The sequence below is a fragment of the Mesoplodon mirus genome (genome assembly GCF_964341445.2).
Source record: "Mesoplodon mirus genome assembly, chromosome: 10".
Lineage (NCBI taxonomy): Eukaryota > Metazoa > Chordata > Mammalia > Artiodactyla > Ziphiidae > Mesoplodon > Mesoplodon mirus.
The window spans coordinates 25,499,643-25,527,335 of record NC_138986.1 but is presented as its reverse complement, the minus strand read 5'-3'; the positions used below and the strand labels follow the sequence as shown (position 1 = coordinate 25,527,335).

The window sequence follows — 27,693 nt, the reverse complement described above, 5'->3', positions numbered from 1 at the left end:
AATCTCTCCTCAGGAAGAGAGGTCCACCAGAGCCCTGGAGGAGCTGGTCTCCACATGTTTATGGGGAACTGGATCCAAACAGTGCAAAGTGGTGGAGTGTGGCAGGCATGGAGATGTGCCATTATATCCCCCCTCAAGAAAAGACTTGCCATCCAGCTGCAAGAAGTGTACTTGGTTGATAGCCTCCAACTGTTGGCTTCAAAAGGTCCACCTTAGCTTTCAAGCTGAGGCCATGCTATTTCTCAAGACAGGGAGGATAAGTGGCCAGTGATTTCACTAAGCTGTGGAAATTGAGGGCACACTTTTCTCAGGGTGGCTTCTTGCAAAAGACCAAGCAAGACACTGATAAAGGACCTAGCTGACTGATCAGTACTGCAGGGTGATAGCTCTGCCTGCCCCATTCTCTTTCCTCCCTTTTCCTTTCAAACGTGTTACAGTGTCTACTTCCTAAGGAACCTAAACCAGCATAGAAATACAGGCACCTTTCTTTCCAATAGTTAGAATAACGTCTCTAAGTCCAGAAGTAGCATCTATCGGCACAGAAAGAAGAATGAGGCGAACCTTTTGAGTGACGGGAATAGTGGCAGATCTTAAAGGCCTTGAAGGCCACAGCTAGAAGTTAGAAGCCTATTCCAATTGTAATATCTAGTCTTTGGAACGTTTCAAGCAGGGGAGTGCTTGAATTGTTTTTCAAAGCAGATTTTGTAAGGTGAATTGAGGGTGGTTGAAGATGCATGACAAAGGGAAGAAGACCAGCTGGGAAGCTTCTGCAGTAGTCTGGTCAAGAGATAATAGTTTGGACCTGAGAGGTGGCAGTGGAACTGGTGAGAAGTGATTGGATTTGTGATATATTTTGGCAATACGGTTGACATGACTTGCTTCTGGTTTAGATGTGGGGTGAAAAGAGAGGCCATAAGGATGAGCCTAGACTTGGGGCCTGAGCCACTGTGTGAATGGTAACGCCCATCGATAAAGGCTTGGATATATTTAAGTTTAAAACAGCTCTAAATGCAGATTCTGAGTAGGCAACTGATATACTGGAGCTCATGGACGAAGTCAGGACAGAAGACACTCAGGAGTGACGGGTATATATTACATAAATGTAACGCTATGGGATTAGACGCAGTTACCAAGGGAGAGAGTGGCTTGAGAAAAGGCTAAGACCCAGGGCAGGTCACATCATTCCCCCTTTTAAAAACCTTCATTGTTTCCCAGTACTACAAACATAACCCAAATTACCTGGGATGACATCCCAGGCCCTCTACATTCTTGCCTGAGATGACCTTTCCAGTCTCATGTCCCACTTTGTTTTTCTAGAGACTTCCTATTTTAGCTCCTTGGTTTCCTCTAAACACTTTGCTTCTGTGTCTCTGCTCATGCTATCCCCTCCGTCTGGAGTGTCTTTCGTTTGCCAGCTTCCCCTGTTCAGCAAAATCCTCCTCATTCGTACACTCTTAGCTCAGGTTCACCATAGCCAACCCCTCTCTTACCTTCCTCTGAGAACAGTACCACTCAACTGCAAAGCAGGTGACAAATGACTTACCCAGCGGGTCTGGAGGTAGACAGCCCGAGGCTGGTGCAGTGACTCTGGCTGTCATCAATGGACCACGCTCCTTTCTCCTCCGCCTTCAACAACATGTGGCTTCTTCCGTCCTTACTGGTGTCTCAAAGGTTGCAAGAGTACTGTTCGTCGTCCAGCCTCCCACCCATTCTAGGGATAAAAGGAGGAAGGGGATGGCACCTACATAAGGAAAGCAACTCTCTTGGGAACTCCTAGACTGTTGCCAGTCTCACTGGCCAAAACCATGCCACATGGCCCGTTGGATTGTGGGAGCTGGTGGGGTGGGCGGTACACTAGTATGTTACTTGGTGTATTGCTAGTCTCTTGCCGAAGACCAAGCAAGACAGTGGAAAAGGACATAGCTGTTTCTGTCCACCACAGGACTCCTTAGGTAAGTGATCTTTTCCCCAGAGCTCCCCATTGCACTGGCTGACTGACCAGGTGTTCTGTTGGTAAAGGGGAACTCACAGGGTGCGGGAGGGCGCACAGCAACGTCTGCCCAGGGTTCTTCCTTTTCGTCTACTCTGACAGTTCACTGTATGTCTTCTTCACCAGGTTGGAAGCACCTTAATGATCTCTCATCCACATTTTTCTATCTTGGAACTCTCTCTTCCTTACCTAGCACATGAGAAGTATTTAATAAAGGGCTTTTTTTTTTTTTCAAGGCTGAACAAGTGACTACAGATTGCTCTAGTTCTCGTTCTGTGAATGAAGGCTGGCCTGTGTGAAAGGAAGTTCAGGGCAGCTCACTGAAAGAAACTATATTATAGTAACTGAATAGCTTATTACAGAACCTCAAGAATCGGGTCCATGTTTTATTCGAAAGACCCTCCTTCCCCCTACCCGCCCAACCATATCCTAATGTCCGCGAAATTATCCTATTGTACCCATTTCATGATGGCATCCCAGCAATATAAACAATTGTTCAAATTCAGTTTATGTGCTGAAAACACATTAATGCAGAAAACGAATCCTGTGTTTCCCCTGTCCTCCTTGGGACACCCACCCCAGAGCTGGGCGTGGTGTTGGTGGATGGGAAATAAGATGGAGAAACAGAAATGCCTCCTTTTCTTTCCTTGTCCTTGTGATTCCCCAAACAAATACGCTCTCATTCCCACAGGAGAAGCAATGGTTTCAATCAACATTTTTCAGAAATAGGAGGGCAGAAATCAGATGAAAGTTGAGGAGGCTGCTTCCAACTGACAGACCAAATGGTCATTTGTTTCTCTCCCAACTCTTAGAAAAACAAGGTGGAAATAGCTTAGCCCTGGGGCTTTGAACTCTCGGGGTATAGGGAAGAGTCAATAAGTCTGTCCTCACTGAGTTTTTAAATATATACGGGGCATTAACAGTATCGAGCCCCACAAAGTAGCAAAGCTGAAGATGCCGTGTGTTGCCGGGGTAAGTCTAGATCCTTGTCTCCCTATATTTCAACCATGCTGTGAGAAGTTCTTGCATCTCTCTACACATCACATCACCTGAACTCTCAGTTGATACCTTACTGGGATTTTATTCAAAAGTCCATAGGACACCTTTTAGAGTTGCTTTTCCCTAGGTCCTTTTGGATGGCACAACCCACAGTGTCTATGATGGTCTATTTCCTCTCTGTTGGGTCCCCACTTCCCACAGGCACCTTCTGGTCATCACTGCCGTTCTGTTTGTATCCAGCGAAGCACTCAGCAGTTCTGTAACCAGAAGACCTAGCTCACCATTCAAAAATGCATGTACAAACAGCAAGAACAAAAAAGGTTCAAATGTTTACTTTACAATTGTTTTATTCAAAGCAAATTAAAAAACTTAATATATTTTTCCTTTAAAAATGGGGATTTAAAAAAAACTTTATAATTAGTTTTGAGGGTGCTTATCTTACCTTCAACATAAATGATTTATATATTAAATTTGTTTTCTGATATCCACGTACATTCTCATCCTTTTTAGGTAGCTGTGAAAAGATTTCATATTCAAAAGCCAATGCCACTTTTCTAAAATTTAGAAGAAAAGATTCTTGCGCCCAATGTAGCAGACGCTTGCTCCAAGTGGTAGAAAGTCCTTTTGCTCTTGGCCAAATGTCAGGTCTTGATTTCTGGTTGTGTGAAAAGACGTGTTTTGTTTTCTTCAGAGGATGGAAGGAGTCTCAATTCTTCAGGTTTGTTTTTATCTCAAAGACGTGTCTAAAATGGGTACCTAATGTTTTATTGTATAAGCCTTATGATGATTGGGCCTGTGCAGTCCAACTTTTAGATGATATTTTCATACCAAGAAAGATGATAATTGGCAGCTGCATTGTATTTAGGCTAATAATCTCAGTACTCTCATCTTAAGTCCTTCTGATGAAGAAGACAAGACTGATTTTATTTAACCAACAAATATAGGAGTCTATGTACATGGCAGTTGGAAGTGGTCACAAGAATATCACATAAAAATAAATACTTTACACGCTTTTCTTCCATGTCTAAAAGTGTTAAAATTCTAACCGGAGAAGATTAGAAGGTAATTAGTGAACTCAATTATTTGTAAAAAATATAAAAACACACAAACCAAATGATGCAAAAAATCTTTTTAATCTAAAAATTCATTTCCCAGGGCTAATTAAGAGCCAAGGCCTGCCAATTTTTATCAGTTTATTTGACCAAAAAGAGCTATTCAGCATTTTCTTCAAAGTAAGATAATATATAATAGATTTTGATAAACCTTTCTAAGTGAGGACACGATACGGCAGGCAGTTCAAGGAAAAATAGCATTAACTTTTTCTTTGGTGTAGCCAAAAGGATATCCAAAAGTTAGCAAATGTTGACGTTTCAAGTGATAAGAAATTGCCAAATGGAAGTTCAAACTCTGGTTTAAAAAAAAAAAAAAGTTGTAAAAGGAAAGGCTCCACCCACAGTTCTGTAGTGCAAGTTTTAAAATTTAATTCTGAAAAATAATTTTATTTAATAAGCAGGAAACAAATTCCAGCAGTGTATCACTTACTCCTCTCTCCTTTCTCATCTGTTACCCTCTCTGTATGTGCCACTGTCATTTCAGCTCCCCAAGGAGGTCTCAGCTGCTGCTCAAGGACGAAAGTCATTAAAAAATTACCCACATTTCTACAAACCAGGCTAGAAGTTGTGTGTCTGTGGCTGCACAGCAGCAGACTCCGAGTTACAGCGTTGCCATGTCCACGTATCTGTCATTTTTACAAAAAAGAAACAAAGCCTTTTTTCCCCAGAAAAAAGTACCTGAACCAATGCGTCACTTAGCCCCTTACCAACTTTTTGGGGTAACCACTACATGGCTCCCCTTGAAAGCACACCTGTGCACATCCCCACCCGTTCTGTGCGCTCAGAACCAGCCAATCTACCCCCTCTTTCTCAGAAGTAATGGTCCTCTCCCTTCTTTTGGAACTCACTAATTTCCATGAACGTAATACTTTTAAAGCAGTTACCACCTTGCTCAGAAGGCTCCATTACTCTACCTAGCTTAACGCTGTCTCTCCTATTTCTGTACATGCTGTTTGTATTTTTTTTAACATAAAAAGTGTTCCAAATGCACACACATACACATCCCTGCACACACCCAGCATTTAGAGAGAGAAAAAAAAAAATCTTCCCCAGGAAGCACTTTTAGAAGTTAAGCTTCTACTTGCTTTTAAGCCACAGGGCAAGTGCCAAGTGAGTCTAAATAGCCCTCCCTTTCCGCTGCGGGGCCGGCCGTGCTGGGTCCACAGCACACATGCTGAGCGGGATCCACGGACAAGGCAGGGAAGGGTACCCGTCAGGCTTCCCAGAGCGGTGTGCTGCACATCTCCCCACATCACCTGGGAGGTTCTTGCCCTTAGCTCTCTTCCCTCTGGGGACCTCCACGCTGTTCTGATGGATCCGTGCCCTCTGCGCTGGGCCGCCCCTCCGTGGGGCCAGGAGCCTGAGCCCCCCACGAGGCAGCGGGCTGCCCTGCACAGAGCAGGCTGCCCTCACCCCCGCCATGCCCCGCCAGTGCTTCCAGCGAACGTCCCCTCGCAGCGCCCAGGGCCCGGAGAGCCCTGCTGTCTACGGGCTCCGTGGCTTCCCCTTCGCCCTCTGAGATGACGGTCATGGGGCTGCTCTGGATCCGGTTCCGCACGCTGTACCGGCTGCTGGCGGCGGAAGGCGGAGTTCGGCTGCGGCCGTACCTGGGGCCAGAAAAGGAGAGACTCCGAGGCATCGAGCCTTCGTTCTTGGCCCACTCCTCCTGGGCCCTTCTGTTCTTGCTCGGGGAGCAGCTTGATGGGCTCTCGGGGGTGTCTGGCGAAGGCTCCGACCTTGACCTCCGGAATCTGGGGTCGGTGCTCTTGAGCATCTCGGCTGCAGACATGCGGGCACTGGTGTCTGACCGACTCCCTTTTCTCAGCAGCAGAGCTTTGAAGTTGTCATTGCTGGTGCTGCTCTTCCGGACGCTTCTCTGAATCGATCCCACTTGCTTCTGGGAGGCCAGGCTGGGGGCAGCACCAGTGGGTGTCACTGGCGGGGAGGGAGAATGGTTTCGGGAGTGATCATCATCGGAATCTTTACGGCCCAGGACTTTCCTCTTAGACCTGAGATTTAAGGACGTTAAGATGAAGGTGAGTTCCTGGTGGGCCACTGGAGGCCCACCACATCCACCCTGCTTCTCTCACCGCACATTAAGGTCACCATCTATTATGTTCACTATGGACAGTACCAAACACCCGGGCAAAAAGAGTAGCTCATTGTATTACTATGTGTGCCCATGACCCAGCTGTGATAATTATTAACTTATGGCCACCCTGTTTTCATTTCTACCCTCACTGGATTATTCTGAAACAAATCTCAAACATCATATTATCTTACTTGGGAGAGGACCATTTCCAACGTTTTGAATAATTGCCATTTCTTACTTAACTCTTCTATATGGGACTGATGCTGAGTGAATTTCATGGTGCTGGCACTTGAATGGCCTAATACAGGGGTCTCCAACCCCCGGGCCGCGGGGTAGCGGGGCCTGTTAGGAAGCGGGCCGCACAGCAGGAGGTGAGTGGCGGGCAAGTGAGCGAAGCTTCATCTCCCCATTGCTCACATTACCGCCTGAGCCATCCTCCCCACCCCCACCCCGTGGAAAAACTGTCTTCCATGAAACTGGTCCCTGGTGCCAAAAAGGTTGGGGACCACTGGCCTAATAGACAAGCCAGCTCCTAGAATGTCCCACATACTGAGACAGGCCCCCACCTTAGGTTCTAGAACAACCCTGCAACTTTACATTCGCCATCATTCTAGAGTTTGGCATAAAACCAGTTTTCCTTGGCTCTTACTGGACCATTCGCCAACTCCTAGAAATCGAATTTTCTGGAAAAGAAGAGTGAACCTTCCACATCAGATCCTGTTAGCTGACTGCAGAGAACCACTAGCCGAGCAAGCAAATGTGAGGGATGTGGGTAGAAGGTGAAAGAGGAGGGGCCTTCAGGAAAAGTAAAACTGTCCTGGGGGAATTTCTTATACCCAGTCTCTAAGAATCTCCCTGGCTCAACGTGTCTTCTGCTGAGAATGCATTAGAGAAAATAAAGCAGATGTGCCAAGTGGCCCCTTGCAGGTCTCTTCATACCAACAACTCAGTGTGGGAGGAATCTCTCAGCTAAGTGCAGGTGGACTGGCTGTAAGGAAACTTGATATATTTACTAAAGGTGTGGTTATACCTCTTTTTCTGCTATAAAATTCTAGAACCTGCAACAGGCAAAGGTTGAGAGGATGCTATCTGAACACAGAGATTAAGAGTTGAATCTGAGCAACTTCTAGCTGTGTGACCCTGGACCAGTTACTCATCTATTTACAAGTTTTTCAGACTTGTAAAATGTGGATGATGATAACAACCTCACAGGTTTGTGAGGATTCAATGAGATAAAGGACCTCTGGAGTCACATAGACCTGGGTTCACCCACTGCTAAAGCTTCCTTGCTCTGTAAACTGGGGCAAGTTAAACTTTCTGATCCTGTTTCCTATCTGGAAAAGAGGAATAACAGTAGATAGTTCAGAGGCTTATCAATAAAGATAAATGCAGTCATAGCCATAAAGTGTCAGGCAAAGAGTAGATGCCTAACAAACCTTTGAGTGTCATTTAGGGAAATATAATTCTTCCTTCCTGCCAGCAGCTCAGGCTTTAGTGCTGTTTTTACCTGTCCTGCACATCGAGCCACAGGGGAGGATGGGCCCGTGATGGCTGCCCTGGGCTTGGTGCTCCCAGGGTCCTCTCTGTGCTTCTGGCCAAAAAGAAGCCACTAAAATGGAAGACAGGAAGTGGTAAAAACCCAATTAAGAGGCAGAAGGGGGTGGCCAGAGCTGACATAGCACCAGCCCCTTTAGGACAGCAGAGACTGGCCTATGATACTTTGGTTCAACAGTTCTATTCAACTGTCAGCAAGAGCACTGCTCTGGAGTTAAGTTGCTGACCCACTGACAAAAACCACAGAAACAATAACATCTCAGAATTTCAGAACTGGAAAACATTTAGGTGGTTTGGTCTGACCAGAGAAGGTAATCGAGGTCTAGAGAGTGAAGTCATACAGCTTAACACAAGAAGTAGGACCTGATGGAATACCTTTCCAGTAGAGCACATGACCTCACAATTTATACTGTTTGCTTCCCAAAGACATCTCTGCTCATCTGATTCTTGTAGGTATTGGTTTGTGGCTTTTAAATGTGGCTTTTCTGTTTGGCTTTTAAATGGAGAAGGTGTGCTGAGATCCACATAACAAGCCATAGCTATGCTTGATTAAAGCTACAACCTTTAATTGTAGATTTAGAATGAAGACAGAAGACGGGAATTTATAAAAGTATTGTTGTTTCTCAAGAGTAACTGCCCACTAAAATGAGAATTAAAACTAAATATATGAATTCTCTGCATATATGTATGTATATATACACACAGACTATAAATATGTGTGTGTATTTCTAAGGAAAATGGCTATAAAAAACGCTTGAACAATTAACACTGGCTTAAAAACTAATTACTTCAATAAAGATAAAAACTTCACACCTCAACTGGTGTTCTACATTTTCCATCTGGCTTTAAATCTGAAGTGAATTAATTTGCATTATAAAATTTGAAAGCTGTGTTTCAATTTAGATATTCTTTAATTTAGATTATTAGCTTAGGTACTGAAGGATATAAAATAAAGCCCTAAAAATCACAGACTTTAGATGGCTTCCTATTATGTCTGCTAATATATTATCTATGTCTATATCTATCTATCCATCTACTAAAAATTAGCCTGCATCTATCTATCCATCCACCCATCTACTAAAAATTAGCCTGCATTTATCTATCCATCCATCCATCCATCCATCTACTAAAAATTAGCCTGTATCTCTCTATCTATCTATCTATCTATCTAACGATCCATCTACTAAAAATTAGCCTGCATCTATCTATCCATCCACCCATCTACTAAAAATTAGCCTGCATTTATCTATCCATCCATCCATCTACTAAAAATTAGCCTGTATCTATCTATCTATCTATCTATCTAGCTATCTATCTATCTATCTATCTAACGATCCACCTACTAAAAATTAGCCTGCATCTATCTATCTATCCATCCATCCATCCATCCATCCATCTACTAAAAATTAGCCTGCATCTATCTATCCATCCATCCATCCATCCATCTACTAAAAGTTAGCCTGCATCTATCTATCCATCCATCCATCCATCCATCTATCCATCTACTAAAAATTAGCCTGCATCTATCTATCCATCCATCCATCCATCCATCTACTAAAAGTTAGCCTGCATCCTTGCTCCCACTCTGTAATCCATACCCTACTCAGTCTTTCCTTCTGTCGTGTACATGGAACAATACAGACTGGCCAATTTCTGCATCTACAGTAGATGTAACTCCTTGGTAGGAGAAACCACAGTCTTTTAGTGCCTTAAGAAGGTTGCCACAATAAAACACAGAGGAGATCTTCGGTATCTTGTTAGGAAAAGTGTGTAGTAATATGGCCCCACAACAGCTGGGGTTCTCTCTGAGACCAAGTATTTAGTGCACAGAGCAACCAGGCAACACATCTTCTCTGTGGATGCTGTTTTAAATATATATGCCTGCATATTTAGCAACCCAATGCATCCCATACCAAACGGGAGATGTTGAGCCTTGGAAGAATTTCCTAACAGTTACACAATCATTGAGAGCTCATTAGGTGTCCAGCATGATTCGAGTTAGAAACATCAGCGTAAATCTCTAGACATGTCACTGAAGTTGCTTTCAAAGGATGTGGAATTTTTATTTCCCTATTTGGAGGAATAATGTGATCACTAGCTACCTTTTTATTTCTAAGGAGAGCACAGACAGCGGTCAGACAATGTTAAAGAGGCAGTCTTTAGGGTCTATTGGGACATTATACCAGTAGTGGAGTCAAGAGTTAAAGAACATAATTCTTGACAAACACCTTAATTCATCAGCTTGGTTTCCCCCCCACTAAGTTAGATGTTTACGTGTTGCACGAGGAATCGCAGGTAGGGACTGCACAGCCTCTGCTTTCCATCTCATGCAATAACAGCCTTTTCAGTTAGATTCTAAGAATTGGGAAAGTACTGCTGACACAGGTTACTTACACAGAGAATCAAATGATTTTACAGGATGTTTAGTTTCAGGAGGAAAAAAAGGGACATTGATTCAGGGACCTTGGCAGCACAGGGGCATTCATAAGAGTTATCTGAAAATACTATGGTAAAGAATTTTAGAAGGAAGTAAAGGGTTTATACAGCATATAGTTTAAAGTCCTTGCACGAACACAATCCTATCCATTTTTACAATGACACCGTTGTGGGAGTACTCAACTGTTTATAGCCAGAAAAATGAGGCAATAAATAAAACTTTAGTGCTAAGTCACATTCACTCTTCAAGGTGATCACATGTAAAGAGTACAACAGTTCAGGCGGTTATTTTGAAAATTTTATACATTTTTTAAACCAATAATTTCTTACGCCAGTAGATGGCACTAGCAGTATATAGTAACAAGCAAGTTTAATTCCTTTTGCTCCTGCTTAAAAAAGATGTACTTTTACTGAAACATTTAAGTAGCCAAAGATAGTACACTATAAAATCCTAGTTTTTCTGTAAAATGAAAATAGTAACAGCAATAAAACCAAGCACTGTTAGGAAAGAAGAAGTCCTGTACAGCTAGTCTGTGCATCTTAAGTCCACAGAACACAGCATCCCTCATCCTGGACTGGACCACTGGCTACTCTAACCCAACTCCTGTAAATAGCCAATCAAATACAGCGACACTGCATTTCTTGCTAGTCAGAGAAGGGCCAACCAAATGGCATCATCACGTTGAGCTTCTGTCCCCCATATCATCATAAAAATCAGTGGAACAAAGTAAAACAGAAATTGGAGTCAAGGCCAATAAAAATATAGAAACAAACGAAGAAATCAATAATCAGGTTAATGAAGCCTAACTGGGTGACATTAGAAACCTCAAGAAAGAAAAATACACTGAGAAACGATTTGGAAAGGGGGACTCATAAAGTAGATGCAAAAAAGAGGAAGGAGTTTTGGATACCTGTGAATAGCTGCAAAAAGGTCTTCCGTGGTCCGGGGTCTACTGGGGGTCATCACCTCATCACTCCCATCTTCCTTACAGAAGTCACAGGTCTCTGAGGAAGAACCGGCTGTGTCAGCCTCCGGTACCCCAGCTATGGAGAAACAAGCAGGCAGACGCAAGATGCACAAGTGACTTGGATTTCAGTCTTTAGCCAAGCTCCCAAATAGGCTTCCCTACCATCCTGACAACGTGAGAGTCACAGGGAGAAGCAGTGGGGCCTGTAGTTTGATATTTTACAAAGATGGGGAAAATGACACAAGCGTGACAGTCAAAGCTCAGGCTTTTCTGTTAAAGTCTAGAGAAACTGACTGAATCTCCCTTAAATTTTGTTAGAACATTTCTTTGCAGCTCTCCAGGGGATTACTCACTGCTATGTAATACCCAGCCTGCTGCCGACCACTCCACCCCCCTCTTATTTTCTGCGCTTCTGTAAGCTCTACCCTTAGATCTAGATTAAAAAAAAAAAATTCATAGAAATGTCAAGTTGGTAACCTAAGTACGAGGCAGCGCGGGGAGTCCACATACTGCCGGCTTGAACGTGAACGTGCACCAGCCCTGTTCGCCTCAGCTGCATATGGTCAGAGGGGAACAAGAGAAAACCAGACTCACGCCCTGGGTCCTGCAGAGACAAACAGCTCTCCACGTTGTCCCCGGCGTCCACACTGCGCTCGGCGACCGGCTCCTCCCGCGAGGGGGCTGGCGAGGCATCGGGCTGCACCATGGGGACATTGGCTTCCACTCTGCCCGGGGACTCAGATCTTGCAGCTCCTCCCGCAAGAACCGAGCTGCCGGAGTCGGTCTCATCGGAGCCAGCCCCGGCTGCACACCTCTCTCGTGCCTCTCCTCTCATGGGGCTGGGCGACGCTTTGCTCACGTTCTCTGCGGGCTCCGCCGTGAAATCTCTCTGCGGAGGTGGCACCACCAGGAACAGTTTGGGCTTCTTGGAAACAGGGGGGGGCTTCCTGCTGGGCGACGGGCTGGGGGGTTCATGGGGCGGGGCGGTCCCGGGCCCGGCCTCTGCCTCCCCGGCACGGCCCGGGCTGCGGCTCGGGAGGCCACGCTCGGCTACACTGTCCTGGTGACCCTGAGTCGAGCTCTTGGCAGGAGTCGGGAGCGAGCTTGTCGCAGAGGCAGGCTGGCTTTCACTCTCCATTTCATTTATGCTATTTCGGGATTTCAGGAGAGCAGATGGCTTTACATGATACTGGGGAACAACCGGAGTTCGTTTTTCCTGAGATGCGTGTTCACGTAACAGTGCTACCTCGGTTCCTGAGTTCTTCCTCACCGGCCGCAACTGCACCATCTGCAACGCCTCCGTGGTGATCAGGGGCATGGGGGGTCTACCGCCCTCCTCCTTGGTGGAAGGCTGCCTGCAGGCCTCCCGGGAGGGCTCTGGCTGGCCAGCCTTTTTGAAAGGAGGCCTGGCATCTTTCATCAATTTGGGGTCAAGCGGTGGGGCAGGCGGGGGCACCGAGGGGGGGAAGGCAGGTGGTAGAGATGGCAGGGAGGCAGATGAGTGCAGAAGGGGGCTGAGTGCTGTCGGTGTGGGAGGAAAGAAGGCGTCGGTGGGGGGACAGAAGGGAGTGAGAGCTTCTGGCGGTGGAGAGGGGAAGAGGGGAGAGCCGGGCAGAGGAGAGCCCTCGGGGAAATCCGCCGGTGGAGGCGGAGGAGGGAGGAAAGGAGACTTGTCCCTGGGACAGGGAGATGGGACAGAGGGCAGAGGAGGCGCAGCCAGGGGAGTGGCCAGCACCGAATCGAGCCTCTTCATGGTTCCGCTTCCTTCCGTAGAAGTGTTGGAGGAAAGAGACGTGGACGAGGAGGAGATGGATACTGAAGATACCAGAGAGGACTTCCTTTCTGGCACCTTGGGCTTGGGCTTCCCCCTCCCATTGGCTGGTGACACTGACTTTAAAAACACAGGCACAGGGGTGAGAGTTGTGGGTGTGTTCGACTGGCTGGAATACCCACTGGATGGAGAAGTGACCCTGTGTGACTTCTCCGGCGATGTGATCTTTGGTTTGACCGCGCCATCGGGCACCGGGGCTACCGCGGCCCTGGACCCGTCCGGGAGACGGCGGCCTGGCCCGTTTCCGGGCGACGCTGCACTGCCGGCTGGACCCGCCCCACCCGGGTTCCCCGGGTCCTCCTGCACGCCCGTGTAGTCAATGTAGTAACCCCACGGGTCTGCGTACTCGGACTTGACGCTGCTCGTGTCGCTCTGTGCCGGTGTGACCCCGGACAGGGCGTAGACGTTGGGGGTGGTGGCGGAGGTCAGGCTGCTGCCCGCGCTCACTGTGCTCTGGCTGCGGGAGCGAGGCAGCCAGGGCTCTTCGAAGTCACTGCACGGGCTCTGGGAGGGCGAGCTGCCGCCCTTGCCCGGGAGTTTCAGCTGCAGCGAGTGCTGGAGTGAGGCGATCAGGCTCTCGTTCAGCACCTGCCCGTTCGACTGGACGCTCTTCTTGGGAATCCTGCGCAGAGAGTCTGTCCGAGAGGGTGGCAGGGGAGGCTTCTTCGCTTTCTTCAGAGAGATGTTTCGAGAAAGGGTTTTGTCTTGGCAGTTCGACCGGTCCCCTTGGTTCTTCCGCGCTTTTCCATCAAAAATACTGACCACGCTGTGCCTCGGGTTCCCAAAGCCATCGCTGCTATTGCACACATTCCCAGGGCCGTGTCCGGAGCTGGTGTGCAGAGAAGTGTAGTAGCCATCGTGGTCCCCTGGATACACGGCCCTGGCACCATCTTCGTTGGACGTCTGGTCCAAACTGCCACCGCTCATGTTACTTACAGGGGTGGAGTAACCAGGAGTTGCCAAATGTGGCTTCCGTGGGGACGCACGCCCACTAGCCGAGGCACTGTATTCCCAGGGCTCCGCGCTGCCGCCGTGTCCCCTGCCTCCGGAATGCCTGGACTCACTCTTGCTGTTCAGATCCTGGGGGTGGACCGGGAAGCTCAGGTTGTTTCTACCATGATAGGCCATGGCCTGGGACCCATTCTCCCGATTTGCGGGCGTATTTAGAGAGACCGCAGAATCACAGAGGGACAGCAGAGTGGCTGCGCTGGACGAATGAGGATCCGAGGCCTGTGAAAAAATGGTGGAGTGCCCCTCCGTCCAGTTACCACGGGGAGAATGATGACCATCTTTCTGCCTGGAGAGGAAGTGGTCTCTGGATTTGATCTTCGTGTATGAAGATGAACTGGTAATTTTACTGTCCAGCTGCCCTAAGCTCTGAGCAGTGTGAATCACAATAACCTCTGAAGAGGAGGAGAGGGTGGCATTTGGGATGATACTGGTGGAGTAGGTCGTGTGAGGAGAGACTACGCACGCCGAGCTTGTTACCTTTTCACCCTCCAAGTGCCCCAGCTCCTGGGATTTGGGCCTCAAAAGTCTTCCAGTCCCTGGGGCAGCTCCTAGATGTCCGAAGTCTTCGTCTACTTGCAGGTGACCCGTCTGGTAGGCGAGAGTTTCGTTTGCATCTTCTGCAGGGCGCAGGGCACCCAGCCGTGGCTCCAGGGACTGAATGTTTGTCCTCGCTCCAGACCGGGGGAGACTGTGGAAACCAGCGTCACTGTTGAAGCGGGAAGGGAACACGACGCCCACAGAGTCGCTCAGCACAGACATGTTGCCAGAGGAGCCTGGGAAGTGACTCATCTGGGCAGCAATGCCTTGCCCCTTCTGCGCTCTGATTCTTCTCATCGAAGGTGGTAGGATTTTCACCGCCTCAGTCTGACAGCTGGAATCCCTGGTTTCTGAGCGCTGCCCAGCAGATCGATAGTTATCGAGCCTTCCGAGCGTAGAGTAGTGGTCTGGGGTGTCCACTGAGTGGCCACCGACATCATCTTGGCCAGTGTCCCCCAAAGCTGGAGATAAAGCAGAAAGAGGCTTGTCAGCTAAAAATAAAAATCAGTATCTTAGTTCATTACCTTGATCTCTCACCCCCTTCTGACTCTGTTCTGTTGCACTTAAAAGAAAAAAACCTTTTCTATTTGGTCTGGTTTCTTTTTTCCTGTAAGCACCTAAGAGAAAGTTTAAGTATTGACAGTTACTGATAGCCCCTAAAATGAAAATCCTTATTATGAATTTTGGGTACTTCTCTTAATATATACTTCAAATCCTCCCATACATTAAGTGCTGCATATAGGATTCTCAGGTACTCCCTTTGAGATCAAAGCTGAGTGCTTCTTGGAAGGTTTACTTTTCACATAACCTCCTTTTCGTAAAGGTAGCCTTTCACCCACCTGGTGATTGCACAGAACAGCCGTCAAGCAGTGACTGTCTTTTCCAAAGACAGATGAATGTAGCAGTTCAACAATAGGGCTACAGAGATACCATTTATGAGGGCTATGGTATAAAACATTGTTAATTACATTAATTTTTTATGTCAGAAGGAAATCCTAAGAAAAAGAAAAATGATTTACAGGCCCATCTGTGTTTCAAACATTTCATTATCCATCTTAAGCCATTATCATCTGTCTGTTGGTGACATTCAAAATTCAGTAGCAATCTGTTGTGTTCTGGAGGGGAAAAAGCAGCAGGAACAGATCCAGTGAACACTTCCTCAGATTAAGATTATTCATTTCTTGGAGCTTTACAACCAAACAGAAAGAATAGTATGTTTAAAAAGAAAAGCAGCAGCAGCAAGAGGCAGGGTTTACAGAGAGGGAGGAAAATGAATGAGAAAAATCCTTAAGTGTAGGTAAAGGTTTCAAGCTACCTAGGAAAGAGGAGAAGCTTAAAAAAAAAAAATCATGAAGCCAAGAATTTACTCAAAGTATATATAGAAAAAAAATCAGTTCATGCATAGTAATCTTTAGGACAAATTAAATCTTGAAAAATAATAGCAAAACCATAATTCTTTCTATGTTATTGTCATCCAACAAGGACCAACTGGCATCCCTGTTTACCTGGACAGGGACACTGGTGATGATGGCATCCCTGAGATCTCCCTCCCTACCCCACTTAAATTAACCATCATATGGCACATATCCCTGACTGGATAGCACAGCTCATCCAAGGAGCAAAGCATAATGCTAAAATGGCAGCAGTGGTCTTGTATCAAATGCACAGGAGATGTTACCCTGCAACGAAGGCTCCCCAGCATAAAGCTCTTTCCTTCACTGTGATGACGGAGAATCACTTTTGTACCTGTATCTTTGGCAAAGAGGATCTATTTCCTCCTCCTACCCTCTGCCAAGTATACTTACTGCACACACACACTCACGTGTGCACATGTGACATTCTCCCTCAGAAAGAGGGGAAGTGGGCAAAAGGGCAGGAACAGAAGGAAAACCCACTTTAAGGAAAGAAAAAAGGTGCAAGTTTTTGCGGTTTAGTATTTTAGAAGGTGGGGGGTTGACTTGTAGTTCTGTATCAGTTTGCACCAGTTCAATTCCAAACATTCAGCATACCTTATTATGTTAATATCTTTTTCTTTCAAATCTGTAGTAGTTTTTACATGAGGTCAGTGGTAGATTTTTAAATGTCTTTAAGGGCCATAAACAAAGTCTTGATTCTTTCAGGTAACAATTTTGCATGTGAAACCATTCTAGGCTTCTGAAAATGGGACTACAGCCATTTCTTTACCACCTAGAGCTCAATACTATTTTTAAATTAAAATAACAATGCTTTTCTATAACCTCTAAAATATATATATAAAACAACTCTGGTATTATTTATCACAGGGACCATCAAAATTCTATTCCCAAGACAGATCCTCCAAAATGTTCACAGTACAAAAGGTGCGACAATATTACAGGACACAGATGGATGCTATCTTGATTAAACAGCAAAAATTACAAAAATAGAACTATAAACAAATAGAGTCCGCTCAGGTGCTGCTAAAAATCTTGATGGGATTTACCTGATTTTAAAATAATTACACATATTTTTTCTTTTACTTATTATATAATACTACAAGGATTGCCCAATTTTTAAAAAACAGAAATCATTTAAAAATGATTTCTATCATTTTTTATTTTAAAAATCAAAAATGATAGAAATCTACAAGTTAGTTTTACTTAAGGTTTAATGTACTGTCAGGTCTAAAGTAATGTTCTTAGTACAAACCAGCAAAAATTATTCAGAAGGGGATTCCTTTAAACGAGGCCTTTTCTGCTTGGGGAATTCATATTGGGGTAAGTTCCAGGAGTACCCAAATTATTCAGCAGGCAAACAATCATTATATACCAACAAAATAATCTTATCTGATTCTAAAAGATGAAACCTCATAACAGGTCATTCAAATACAATTCTATGTACGTTTAAGATGAGAGTAAAGAAAGAGTTAGAAATTTCAGCCTTTTATTTAAACGGAAGGCAACATATTATATACCATAAATATGCTTTAAACAGAAAATATCATACCTTGATTTTAAAGCTTTATATATTGACTGGTCTCTCGAGGCCACTAAAGATTTTGAAGTAAAAGCTGCATATAATTAAGCACAATTAACTCTCTACTTCTGGGAGCATCCCTGGTTAGATTTTAAAAATCCAAAGTCCCAACAACTCGGGCAGTGTTTAGTGGACAGGTTGCATCTTTCCTATTAAATGTCTTTCTTTCAGATAATCGTATCCTTTAAAAATCTAACTTGTTTGACTCAGCCATCCTTCCCTACGCTTTATATCTAAGGAAGACTAATTTTTAAAGAAAATATGAAGTGTCTATTTTTGATAATCATTAGTTAGGTAGCACAAAGCTTTCCAATCAGACACCTTATAAGTACAAAATATTAGAAGAAAGGGCAAGGTCAACCTTTGTCCAAATGAACGAACAAAGAAAAGATCTAATTTTTTTGCTATATGTTACTGTGTTCAAATGTTACTTTCCCTTACTCTACCCACAAAGCCTTCCAACTACCCTATCTATAAAACTAGAGTGGTTGTCTAATTGTCCTTTTTAAAAAAAACTAGCTCTAACTTAGCTACAGCTGTCTCAGTCGACCTCCAGCGGTGATCCAGGATATGTCATCAACTGTGCAATGACATCAACTGTCTCACATCTGGTAACACTCACAATACAGATGATGTAGGGAAAGCTATTGTCTTTCCCCTAGGATTAGTGGTATTCCTATGTTACGGGCAAAACAGAAATGAATGCAGACCCTAGAGACTCTATCATTGGTTTTAAAAATATGAAAATTACAGAAGATATGATTTACCTAGCTGATCAGATCCTTCCAATAAGGTCAAAGAGGCAACTGAGTTACTGGCTCCATACTGGTTGGTTCAGTAATAAAAGTGATAAAAGTTCTTAACTCTGAGGCTCTGGAAATATAGATAGATAGATAGATAGATAGATAGGTAGATAGATGGATGGATAGATAGATAGATAGATAATTCAAATTGAATACTTATGTGTATGTCTATCTTTATTCAGGCCAAACTATTCTTATTCTCTTTGCACAAAACCATCCAAAACCTACCCATATTGGTTGGAAAGCCACTCAAAATGTAGCCTACCTGGAAACATCAACCTTGTTATCTTGTAAAGAGCTGTCTTTAAAGTCACTTTTTAAGGTTAAGGCTCATGTCCTAGAAGATCAGTTAAAATATAAATATTACCTGAGCTCTGTAAAAGCTTAGCTCATTAATATCTGCTGAACATACTAGTACATATTATTTTTTCTCAAATTAGTTAGCTGTTATCTAAAGGAGAGAGAAAAATAGAATCTGAAAGAATGGGATACAGGAGCCCTGGCCCACTAAAGGAGGCAGATGTGAGGGCATAACCAGAAGCAACTTTCATAAATCCTGTGGATGCAATCTTGCCTCTGTTTGTGATTAAACTCCTGTGTTATGGGATAAGATGAGCACCCGTATGTCATCGGGGTTACTGGAGCTACCTAGAGCAGAGGAAAAGCATCGCTACTCTTGTCCCATTGTTGTTACAGTCTGGAAGGCAGAGACCACATACTGTAGAATTGGATGGCAGTAAGAGAGAAGACGTGGGGTGAAGAAGAGTGAGACTTCCTTCCCTAATACAAAGCATTTAGGCAAGGGTGTTAGGAAAAAAACACACAGGAGTGATGTCTGTGGCACCTGGAAGTTGAAATGCTACCTCAAACTGCTATAACATATACCAATATTGCTAGGATAAACTCATTTTGATTAAAAGACTAATAGGCAAGCTCAGAAATAATGATTAGGAGTTTCTAGAGTATAGCCCTCAATAGCAAATAAAAGTAAAAAGACCAGGTGAAGTGATTATAAGGAAAGAAGTCCACAGGTTGGCCAAAAAGAAAAAGGCAAGTTTCAAGATAGGTAGTATGTAGTTGAATACAATAATTGTAATTTTAGCTATTATGTTTATAGTAGTACCAGGCACCAAGTGCTTCATCTGTATAAATTCATTAAATCCTCAAACAACCCTATGAGGTAGGTTCTAGTAACATCACCAGCCACATGTGTTGAATGAAAAAGTAGACTCAGAGAGGTGAAGTAACCAGCTTGAGGCCACCCAGCAAGTAACTGGCAGAGATAGGATTTAAATCCAAGCAGCCTGGCACCAAAGCCCCTGCTCTTAGCCCTGCTATCTCGGCAGACATTCCTGATGGGCCATGAAAAAACAGGGAGAGGAAGTGAATATAGAAAGAAAAGAAGGATTATCCAAAGCATATATAAAGATAAGCAGAAACAAAATGGATGAGTGAATAATGAAGTAAATCACCCTCTCCACCAGCCGAAAGATTTTTTCATTTTTTTATCAAAGGTTGAAAAATACTGAATCAAAAAGCTATGGAATTGTTTCATCGAAGTACCAATAAAGCACTAGCCAACATACGTGCTATTTCCCACTGTACTGGTATTGACTAAGTATGCTACACTGTTGTCTCTGATGACAAAATGCCACCAATATTGTCGGCACAACTAATGAAGTCTCCATTCATAATCTGAAGTCCTAGAATAGGTTTTTGGTTTTATGAAGACTTGAGCTCTAAATTGAAAGTAAATTTTATTGTGGGAATGCCCACTGTTCAAGGTACATAGAGATGATGACATAACTTAAATTTCTATCATCCCAATTAATAGTTTTCATATAGGCTCTTCCTCTTACCTTCTCAACAAAATTGAATAAATCATCTGCATGGGATGTTAAGATTTGTACCCAGTGCTTCGTTCAGGAAAGAAGCTGGCCCTCTGGGGTACCAAAAGGCTATCAGAATGTATCGATTTCATAAGCACCACCGACGAGGTTAGCGTAGGAATGGTGAGTAGCAATGAGGGGCAACAGAATACAGTTCTGATGAGCCATACCTAGCTCCTTCTGAATGCTGTCAGGGACTCCTGTAATAGTCTTTCTCCTTTTGACTTTCTTCGGTCGTCTTACCAGAGTGTCTGTGTAAATTAGAGACCGCCGAAGGCTGGCCTGGCGATCGAAATTCTCCCCTAATGTAGAGCAGTAGAACAAGCAAAGCAAGGTTATTTTCAAGCAAGCCGACACCATGCACTTTCTTCCAGAAGCTTGTTGTAAAATGATAAGAAGGTATTAATAATGATGTTAGCCAGTCATACGATGATGAATGAATGCTGCAGGGCAAAAAAGGAAGGAAAGCACATTAGCACCATAAGGCTCTTTTCCAGCGTCCATGTGTGTGTCCTTCCAAAGGAAGCACCTTGAGCTCATTTGCAAATGAGCTGGAGTGGCAAATACAAACTGGTGAGTAACGCACTGGAAAAGTGATTTTGTGTTCTTTAAAAAATGTATCATTTTGGGCTTCCCTGGTGGCGCAGTGGTTGAGACTCTGCCTGCCGATGCAGGGGACACGGGTTTGTGCCCCAGTCTGGGAGGATCCCACATGCCACGGAGCGGCTGGGCCCGTGAGCCATGGCCGCTGAGCCTTCGCGTCCAGAGCCTGTGCTCCGCAACGGGAGAGGCCACAACAGTGAGAGGCCCGCTTACCACACACACACACACAAAGTATCAATTTGGAAGTATTTTACAAAGGTCTTCTGGTCACTGAAATCACACTTAACATCAGTGTGTATGCGGTGTCAGTGATGAATATGTTTGACTCATCTGGTCCTCTCCAGAGACCAATGTAATGTCTTGTCCTATGTGATGAAACAAATAACTTAATCAAGAATTCTGGATGAAGAGCTTTTTCTTCTGTCAAGGAGGCTGATAATTTGGATAGACGGTGGTAATTGCTATGGTGTGAGATACAATGATAATGAAAAAGAAAAAGCCTTATAATGATAAAGTACTTTTATCACAATGCGACCCAGGAGCACTGCTGTTGTTAAAGCTGAACTGCTTCTTGCTGTTTCTTAATCATTTTTTAAAGTTGATCTAAATTCATTTCAGTTATGTTGAAACCAAACCCAGAATGCCACATCCACAGGACTTCTTTTCTTTCTAGCGTGTAAGCTGTGTGATTAACACACCATGGGAAACCATAAAATAGTAACGTATCAGTTATTGATCAGTCTGCTTTAAATTTATCAGTTTAAATTTAAGGCAGACCAATCAGTTATTGATTGGTCTGCCTTAAATTTAACAGTTTAATTAAAGAAAGTTTTATAGCATTGACCTTGTTAAATGGTTCTTCTCCTCAAAAAGAGATTTAAAAAAAATACATACACAAAATACATACTTTTATGTTTTAAGAAAAGTATAAAAATTATTCACTCTTTTTAGCAATATTGACGCACATTCAAAGTGGGTATGTTGTAGACAATGTATCTTCTATTTTAATGGGAATAAATTGTGAATAGAACCAATAAGGTTCTAGTCAAAACAGAGGATAAAAGATCTGAATGATCAAAACACATTTCACCTACAAAGCAACAAACTTAGGTAAGTGCTTGCAAACTTGAAAATGCTCACACTTGTGTTCCTAATGGAGAAAAATAGAAATGACTTAGAGAAGACCCTGAAACGCCGGAAGGTACCATCACTGTGATAAATGGGTCACTATGTACAATAGCATATATGGCGCTTGTAAGGGACAAGTCAGGACTTCACTAGTCCACTAGTGCCCTGAAGCAGAAGAAAAACATTTTCTTGGATCAAGCCATTAAGAATGGACAGAATATTAACAGATAGCTGCATTTAGTCTCCAGTTTTGCTTCCTAAACTAAAACAAAGATAAACCACCCAAGCTCCAAAGAAATTAAGAAACAAATCATGAAGATGAACATCTAAGACATACACCATTACTGGTGCCAACTCTCCATCTTGAATCGTGACCTAAAAGGACTGTCTCCCCCGCTGGATTATACATTTCTGGAGGGTAGGGACCATGATCATGTACTGTAGCATCGCCTGTGGCATTCAGCTCAATGCCTGATACAAAGCAGTTATTCAGTAAATATCTACTGAATTGAGAGGAATTTAATTATTCCCTTTCATTGAAAAATGGCATTAGTTGGTCATGGTTACTACTTAGAGATCAATTTAGCTAGCTCGAACATCAGTACAAAGGCAGTTTGTAAGAAGTGATTAAGTATGTTTACCCACTCTGTTTATCTTCCAGGTGGAAGAGTTGTTATCCCACATTGCCGACTATGGGACATACTCGTATGTACATTTTATTTTAAACATTTTTTTCTCAACTCTTAGAACATGACGAGTCCCACAGGACTATGACTAAAGGGATTAAATTTACTTTCAAGCCAGCAGATCATTGCGCTAATGTTCTACCTCTATGCCTGGCGAGCATCTCTCTGGATTTGAAATAATATATTGATTGGCATTCTTCCCTCTGCTGAACTGTCCTGCAAACCAAATAGAAGGTCAATGTTCATCCAAAAAAATGAACACATGACAATGCCCTACAGGAAGCTACATTTTTATTTCAGAAGTCTTCTAGGGCTTTAGAAATATGTCGTTTAAAGAACAGGAAGTTGTATAACCTATGTCAATTCAACCACTAAAAGTAAACATTTTAAATTTAATGCTTATTTATACCAGAATATTAGAAAGACTACTTCTTTATGAAATATGTGTGTATATGTGAACACACGGATCCAGAAAATGGATCAATAAATATGTAATTAGGTATTTGCTTTCTACATTTCCAAAAACGTTAACCACTCAGAATTAAACTGCATTTTTTCCTCACTCATACTGCTCATTTGTTTATTGTCATTCACCTGTCCTGTGTGGCATTTTCAAGACCTCCTTTTAAACTCTATGTAATTCATATCCACTTAGTCGTCAAACAGGAGAGAATGAAGTTCAAAGAGACTGACAGTGTCTGCTGTTGTGACAATGTATTTCACTGCAAATTATTCCTTATTCCTGAAACTCCAGTTACTCTGTTTTAAATTTCCTAATTTCACGATAATGCATTTTACCCTAATTCCATTAAGGACTGTCACATTTCATAGCACAATCTTATCTTATAATATTATTTCTGAGGCATTTAATCATATATAATGTAATTACATTTCTGCTGCACTTAATCAAATAATGTAATGCATTTTCTTGTAGAAAATATGCACCCATGTATTTCACTGAGCAATAAACATTGTACTTTGTTCTGAAATGTAACTACGTATAAAAATATCTTTAAAAAATATGATCTAGGTGAATGAGAATCACGCTCAGAAAAATCAATGTTATTTTTTAAAAAAATGGAATAAAATGCCATGTTATTCCTTTAAGGCTTAAATATAGTAAATATGGAAAAATGCACATGGAATTTAAATAATTCAGGTACTTATTTATTAAATTTCTCTGGAATTCAAAATAGAGTTTTAAATGTAATTTCTAAACATCCTGTAAGGTTTTAAAAAATTCTTCAGTAACTATCAAAATGTTTTCAGTTCCTTACAAAATGTTTTTAGTCCCACCAATGCCATGGCAAAAAGCTTTCTAAGAGTAGTCAAGAGCAGTTGACTCAGAAACATAGCAAGGGTGCTATGGGTTTTCATCCTAATTTTTTTATGAAAACTGATCCTTATTGGTCACCTGATTTTTTTTTTTAGGTTCTGGCCCTATAAGCCAGGCTTTGTATGGACTGATTATCAATATAACTATCAGTAAACGATTTCTCTTGAACACATAGTCTAATGGCTGAAACTACTAACTCTTAACGTGTCTACTTTGCATTTTGTACACTCCCCAAACCACTGACCTAGTTTCTCTGCAGGCTATGGAAGTGATAAAGTAGACAAGTTTTGATATCGTTTAACAGTTCTTCTACATTTGTGAAATACTGTCTTTGAACTTTATGTACTTTGTCACCTTAATTATCATAGATGATATTGTTAAATTCAGAAGGAATGGATTTTTATTTGACAGTTATAGAATTCAAATTATGGAGCTCAAGATATAATTTTACCACCCTATTAAGTTTTAAAAAAATATATATTTATAGGGGCTTCCCTGGTGGCGCAGTGGTTGAGAGTCTGCCTGCCGATGCTAGGGGACACGAGTTCGTGCCCCGGTCCAGGAGGATCCCACATGCCGTGGAGCAGCTAGGCCCGTGAGCCATGGCCGCTGAGCCTGGGCGTCCAGAGCCTGTGCTCCGCAACGGGAGAGGCCACAACAGTGAGGGGCCCGCGTACCACAAAAAAAAAAAAAAAAAAAAAAAAAAAATATATATATATATATATACACATATAAATATTTATAGTTATTATTAATTCACTTGATATTTTTATTTCAAGTAAGTTTTCTCTTTTTCTACTTGAGAAAACAAGAAGGTAAGCAAATCATTCAGAAATATCACTAAAGTGTTATATCTTCACTTCTAAAAATGAGTTAAAATAGCCCTTTAGAAGGTAAACCTGATTTTTTCTTACCCAAGATCACATTTGGAAGATATTCCCATATAGCCAAAATATTTTTAGAAGGCAAATCGATTAAAAGAAACACTTCAGCAGAATGGCTGGACCACCGAGTTCTTTGACATCAACCTTTGGTGACATAGTCTTCTTATCTAATATATATTTGACATGCACACACATATATATATGTTTTAGTATTCCCTTCATTAAACAAAGAGCAGGAAGTCAGACCACAGCTATTTACCTTTGATGCATAAATGACATGCTAAGAGCATATAACAAACAAAGAGCCATAGTCATTTTCCCAGAACATGTGGAACCTGTCTGCAGAGCAAAGCATACCAGTTATGTTAATAGGAACTACATCAGCCTGGACTGTCTGGGCCTGCTGTCGCATCTTCTCTTCCGGTGTTGGCAAGGGAAGTGATTTGGTCCAGTTGGTCTGAGTATTAAGGTCAGAGAAGTCACTTGAGGTTGGCGTTTTAGGTCTCCTGGTAGAAAGTCTTTCCTCTTCTGACGAAGAGACGGAACACTGCAGGGGAAAAAAAGTGAGAGGAAGCCACAGTGTGTGTAAATGCTGGCAGAAACATTTAAAAATACATTTCTTTAAAAAAAAAATTTTAACTGATGTGAAGCAAGCCATAAAAAAAAAAATTGGTCACATTTAGGAATAGAAGTAACGGTTTGCAAGAGAAGTGTTCATCACCTTGAGTATGACCCGTAATATATATGATGTGCAGAGGCCTTAGTCTCTAAGCCATGAGGACTGCAAAAGGTTTTGCTGACCCACAAAATTTTTTAAGTTCTTCCTGTTTTTTTCTATATTTACTCTGATCAGAAAGCTTTGGATTTAGTTTAACATTAGAAGCCCAGAGAAACATCATGGGTTTGCCCACCAGTTTCTATTTTTATTAAAATTGCATTTTGCTCAAAGTAATTTCTAGCCTCAATCTCATTTCCTTTAGGCTCTGACCTCAAAGAACAGTTTGAAATGACAGAGCTATTGTTGCTCAACTATCTGTGCTCTTCGGAAACCACTTATATGGGGGAAAAAAATCAGTGTGAAATTGTTAAATTATAAGAAGCTGACTGAAGCTCTGCTTGGAGCCTTATCAAAGTCCCGTGAAAACATTTCCAGCAGTGTCTGTTTTTATACAGATTAACATGCTAACTGGGGAGCCCTCGTCAACACCTTTCCTCCTGTAACATCTTAAAAAGTGTAAGCAAGAAAGTTGTTTTGGCAAAAGCATTTTATGATGAACTTCAAGATGGCTCCAGCAGCTGGTTCTATGACGAGAAAACACCAAGATCTCAAAAGAAATGTGACGGTCTCAGGAACAGCAGCAACAATAACAACGAAAAAGGGTAATTGACTTTCGTTGGGAAATGGCAGGTTATAATCATAATAAACGCTTAAGGACTGCTCTTCAAGTCAAAAGCATTTAAACTAACCACCACCTAAGGCAGTTAAGACAGGTTTTCCTTAAAAATGAAAAGTCAATAAACCTTCCCAAGGGAATTCCTAGAACACTAGCAGCCAGGTCAATTCAGCACCCCTCAACCACACAGCACCCCAAAAGGGTAACTGCTATCCTGACTCCTAACACCCCAGGCTTTATTTGCCTGTAATTGAATTTTCTCTAAGGGAAATTATATTGTATTTTCTGTTTCGTGACTTATTTCTTTCATTTAACATTATGTTTGTGAAGATTTTTCTATCTTTAAAAAGCATGTGTTGGGCTTCCCTGGTGGCGCAGTGGTTGAGAGTCCGCCTGCCGATGCAGGGGACACGGGTTCGTGCCCCAGTCTGGGAAGATCCCACATGCCACGGAGCGGCTAGGCCCGTGAGCCATGGCCGCTGAGCCTACGCATCGGGAGCCTGTGCTCCGCAACGGGAGAGGCCACAACAGTGAGAGGCCCGCGTACCGCAAAAAAAAAAAAAAAAAAATGTATATTGTAATGCTCTGGATTATTACCTTAACCTCTTAACTGGTCTCCATACTCTGACCTTGTTGGCCACCCTCCCCTTCTCCCCACCGCCCCTTTAATAGTCTACTGCTCAACACAGAAGCCAGAGGGATCCTTTTAAAATATGTCAGATCCATATATACAATACCAAACATAAAATAGATAGCTAGTGTGAAGCAGCTGCATAGCACAGGGAGCTCAGCTCGGGGCTTTGTGACCACCTAGAGGGGTGGGATAGGGAGGGTGGGAGGGAGATGCAAGAGGGAGGGGATATGGGGATGGATGTATACACATAACTGATTTACTGTGTTATACAGCAGCAACTAACACAACAATGTAAAGCAATTATACTCCAGTAAAGATGTTAAAAATAAATAAATAAATAAAATATGCCAGATCGTGCTGCTCCTGTGCATCCTTACTATAACCTACAAGACCCAACATGACCTATGAACTGGCCCACTGCTATCTCTGACCTCATCTTCTACTATTCTATCCCTTATTTATTCTACTCCAGCCTCACCATCCTCCATCCAGTTCCTTGTACAAACCAAGCACTCTCTTGCCTCAGGGCCTTCGCACTTGCTCTTCCCTTAGACATCCTCACAGGTAGCACCTTCTTATTCTTCAGGTGCTTAGTCAAGAGTCCCCTTCTTGTTGAGGTCTTACCTGTTCACTTACCTAAAATTTCAACTCCTCCCCAATATTTTATATCCCCCTTTTCAGCTTTCTTTTTTCTCTTCAGTACATATCACCATGTATGCATGGTATTTTAGTTTAGTATGTAGTAGTTTAGGATGCATATATTTTAGTTATTCACCTTGTTTGTCTCTCCCATGAGAATGTAAGTTTCAGAA

At 42.9% G+C, this 27,693-nt stretch overlaps 1 protein-coding gene across 8 annotated transcripts in view; it reads right to left on the bottom strand.

Moving 5' to 3' along the window:
- Positions 1-3,378: 3,378 nt before the first annotated feature.
- The window catches only part of NHSL1 (NHS like 1), a 249,052-nt gene continuing 224,737 nt past the window's right edge, over positions 3,379-27,693 (bottom strand). For 5 of the 8 annotated variants that reach the window (XM_082633912.1, XM_082633913.1, XM_082633915.1 and 2 more), the window contains 4 exons: positions 25,211-25,400; positions 11,746-14,991; positions 11,095-11,227; positions 3,379-6,110 (listed from right to left, as the gene is read on the bottom strand). In XM_082633912.1, coding sequence (XP_082490038.1) covers positions 5,375-6,110; positions 11,095-11,227; positions 11,746-14,991; positions 25,211-25,400 — 4,305 coding nt within the window. In that variant the 3' untranslated portion in view covers positions 3,379-5,374. Of the gene's footprint in view, positions 6,111-11,094; positions 11,228-11,745; positions 14,992-20,386; positions 20,519-25,210; positions 25,401-27,693 lie in introns of all 8 variants that reach the window. The other 3 variants (XM_082633918.1, XM_082633919.1, XM_082633917.1) reach the window with 2 other exon arrangements.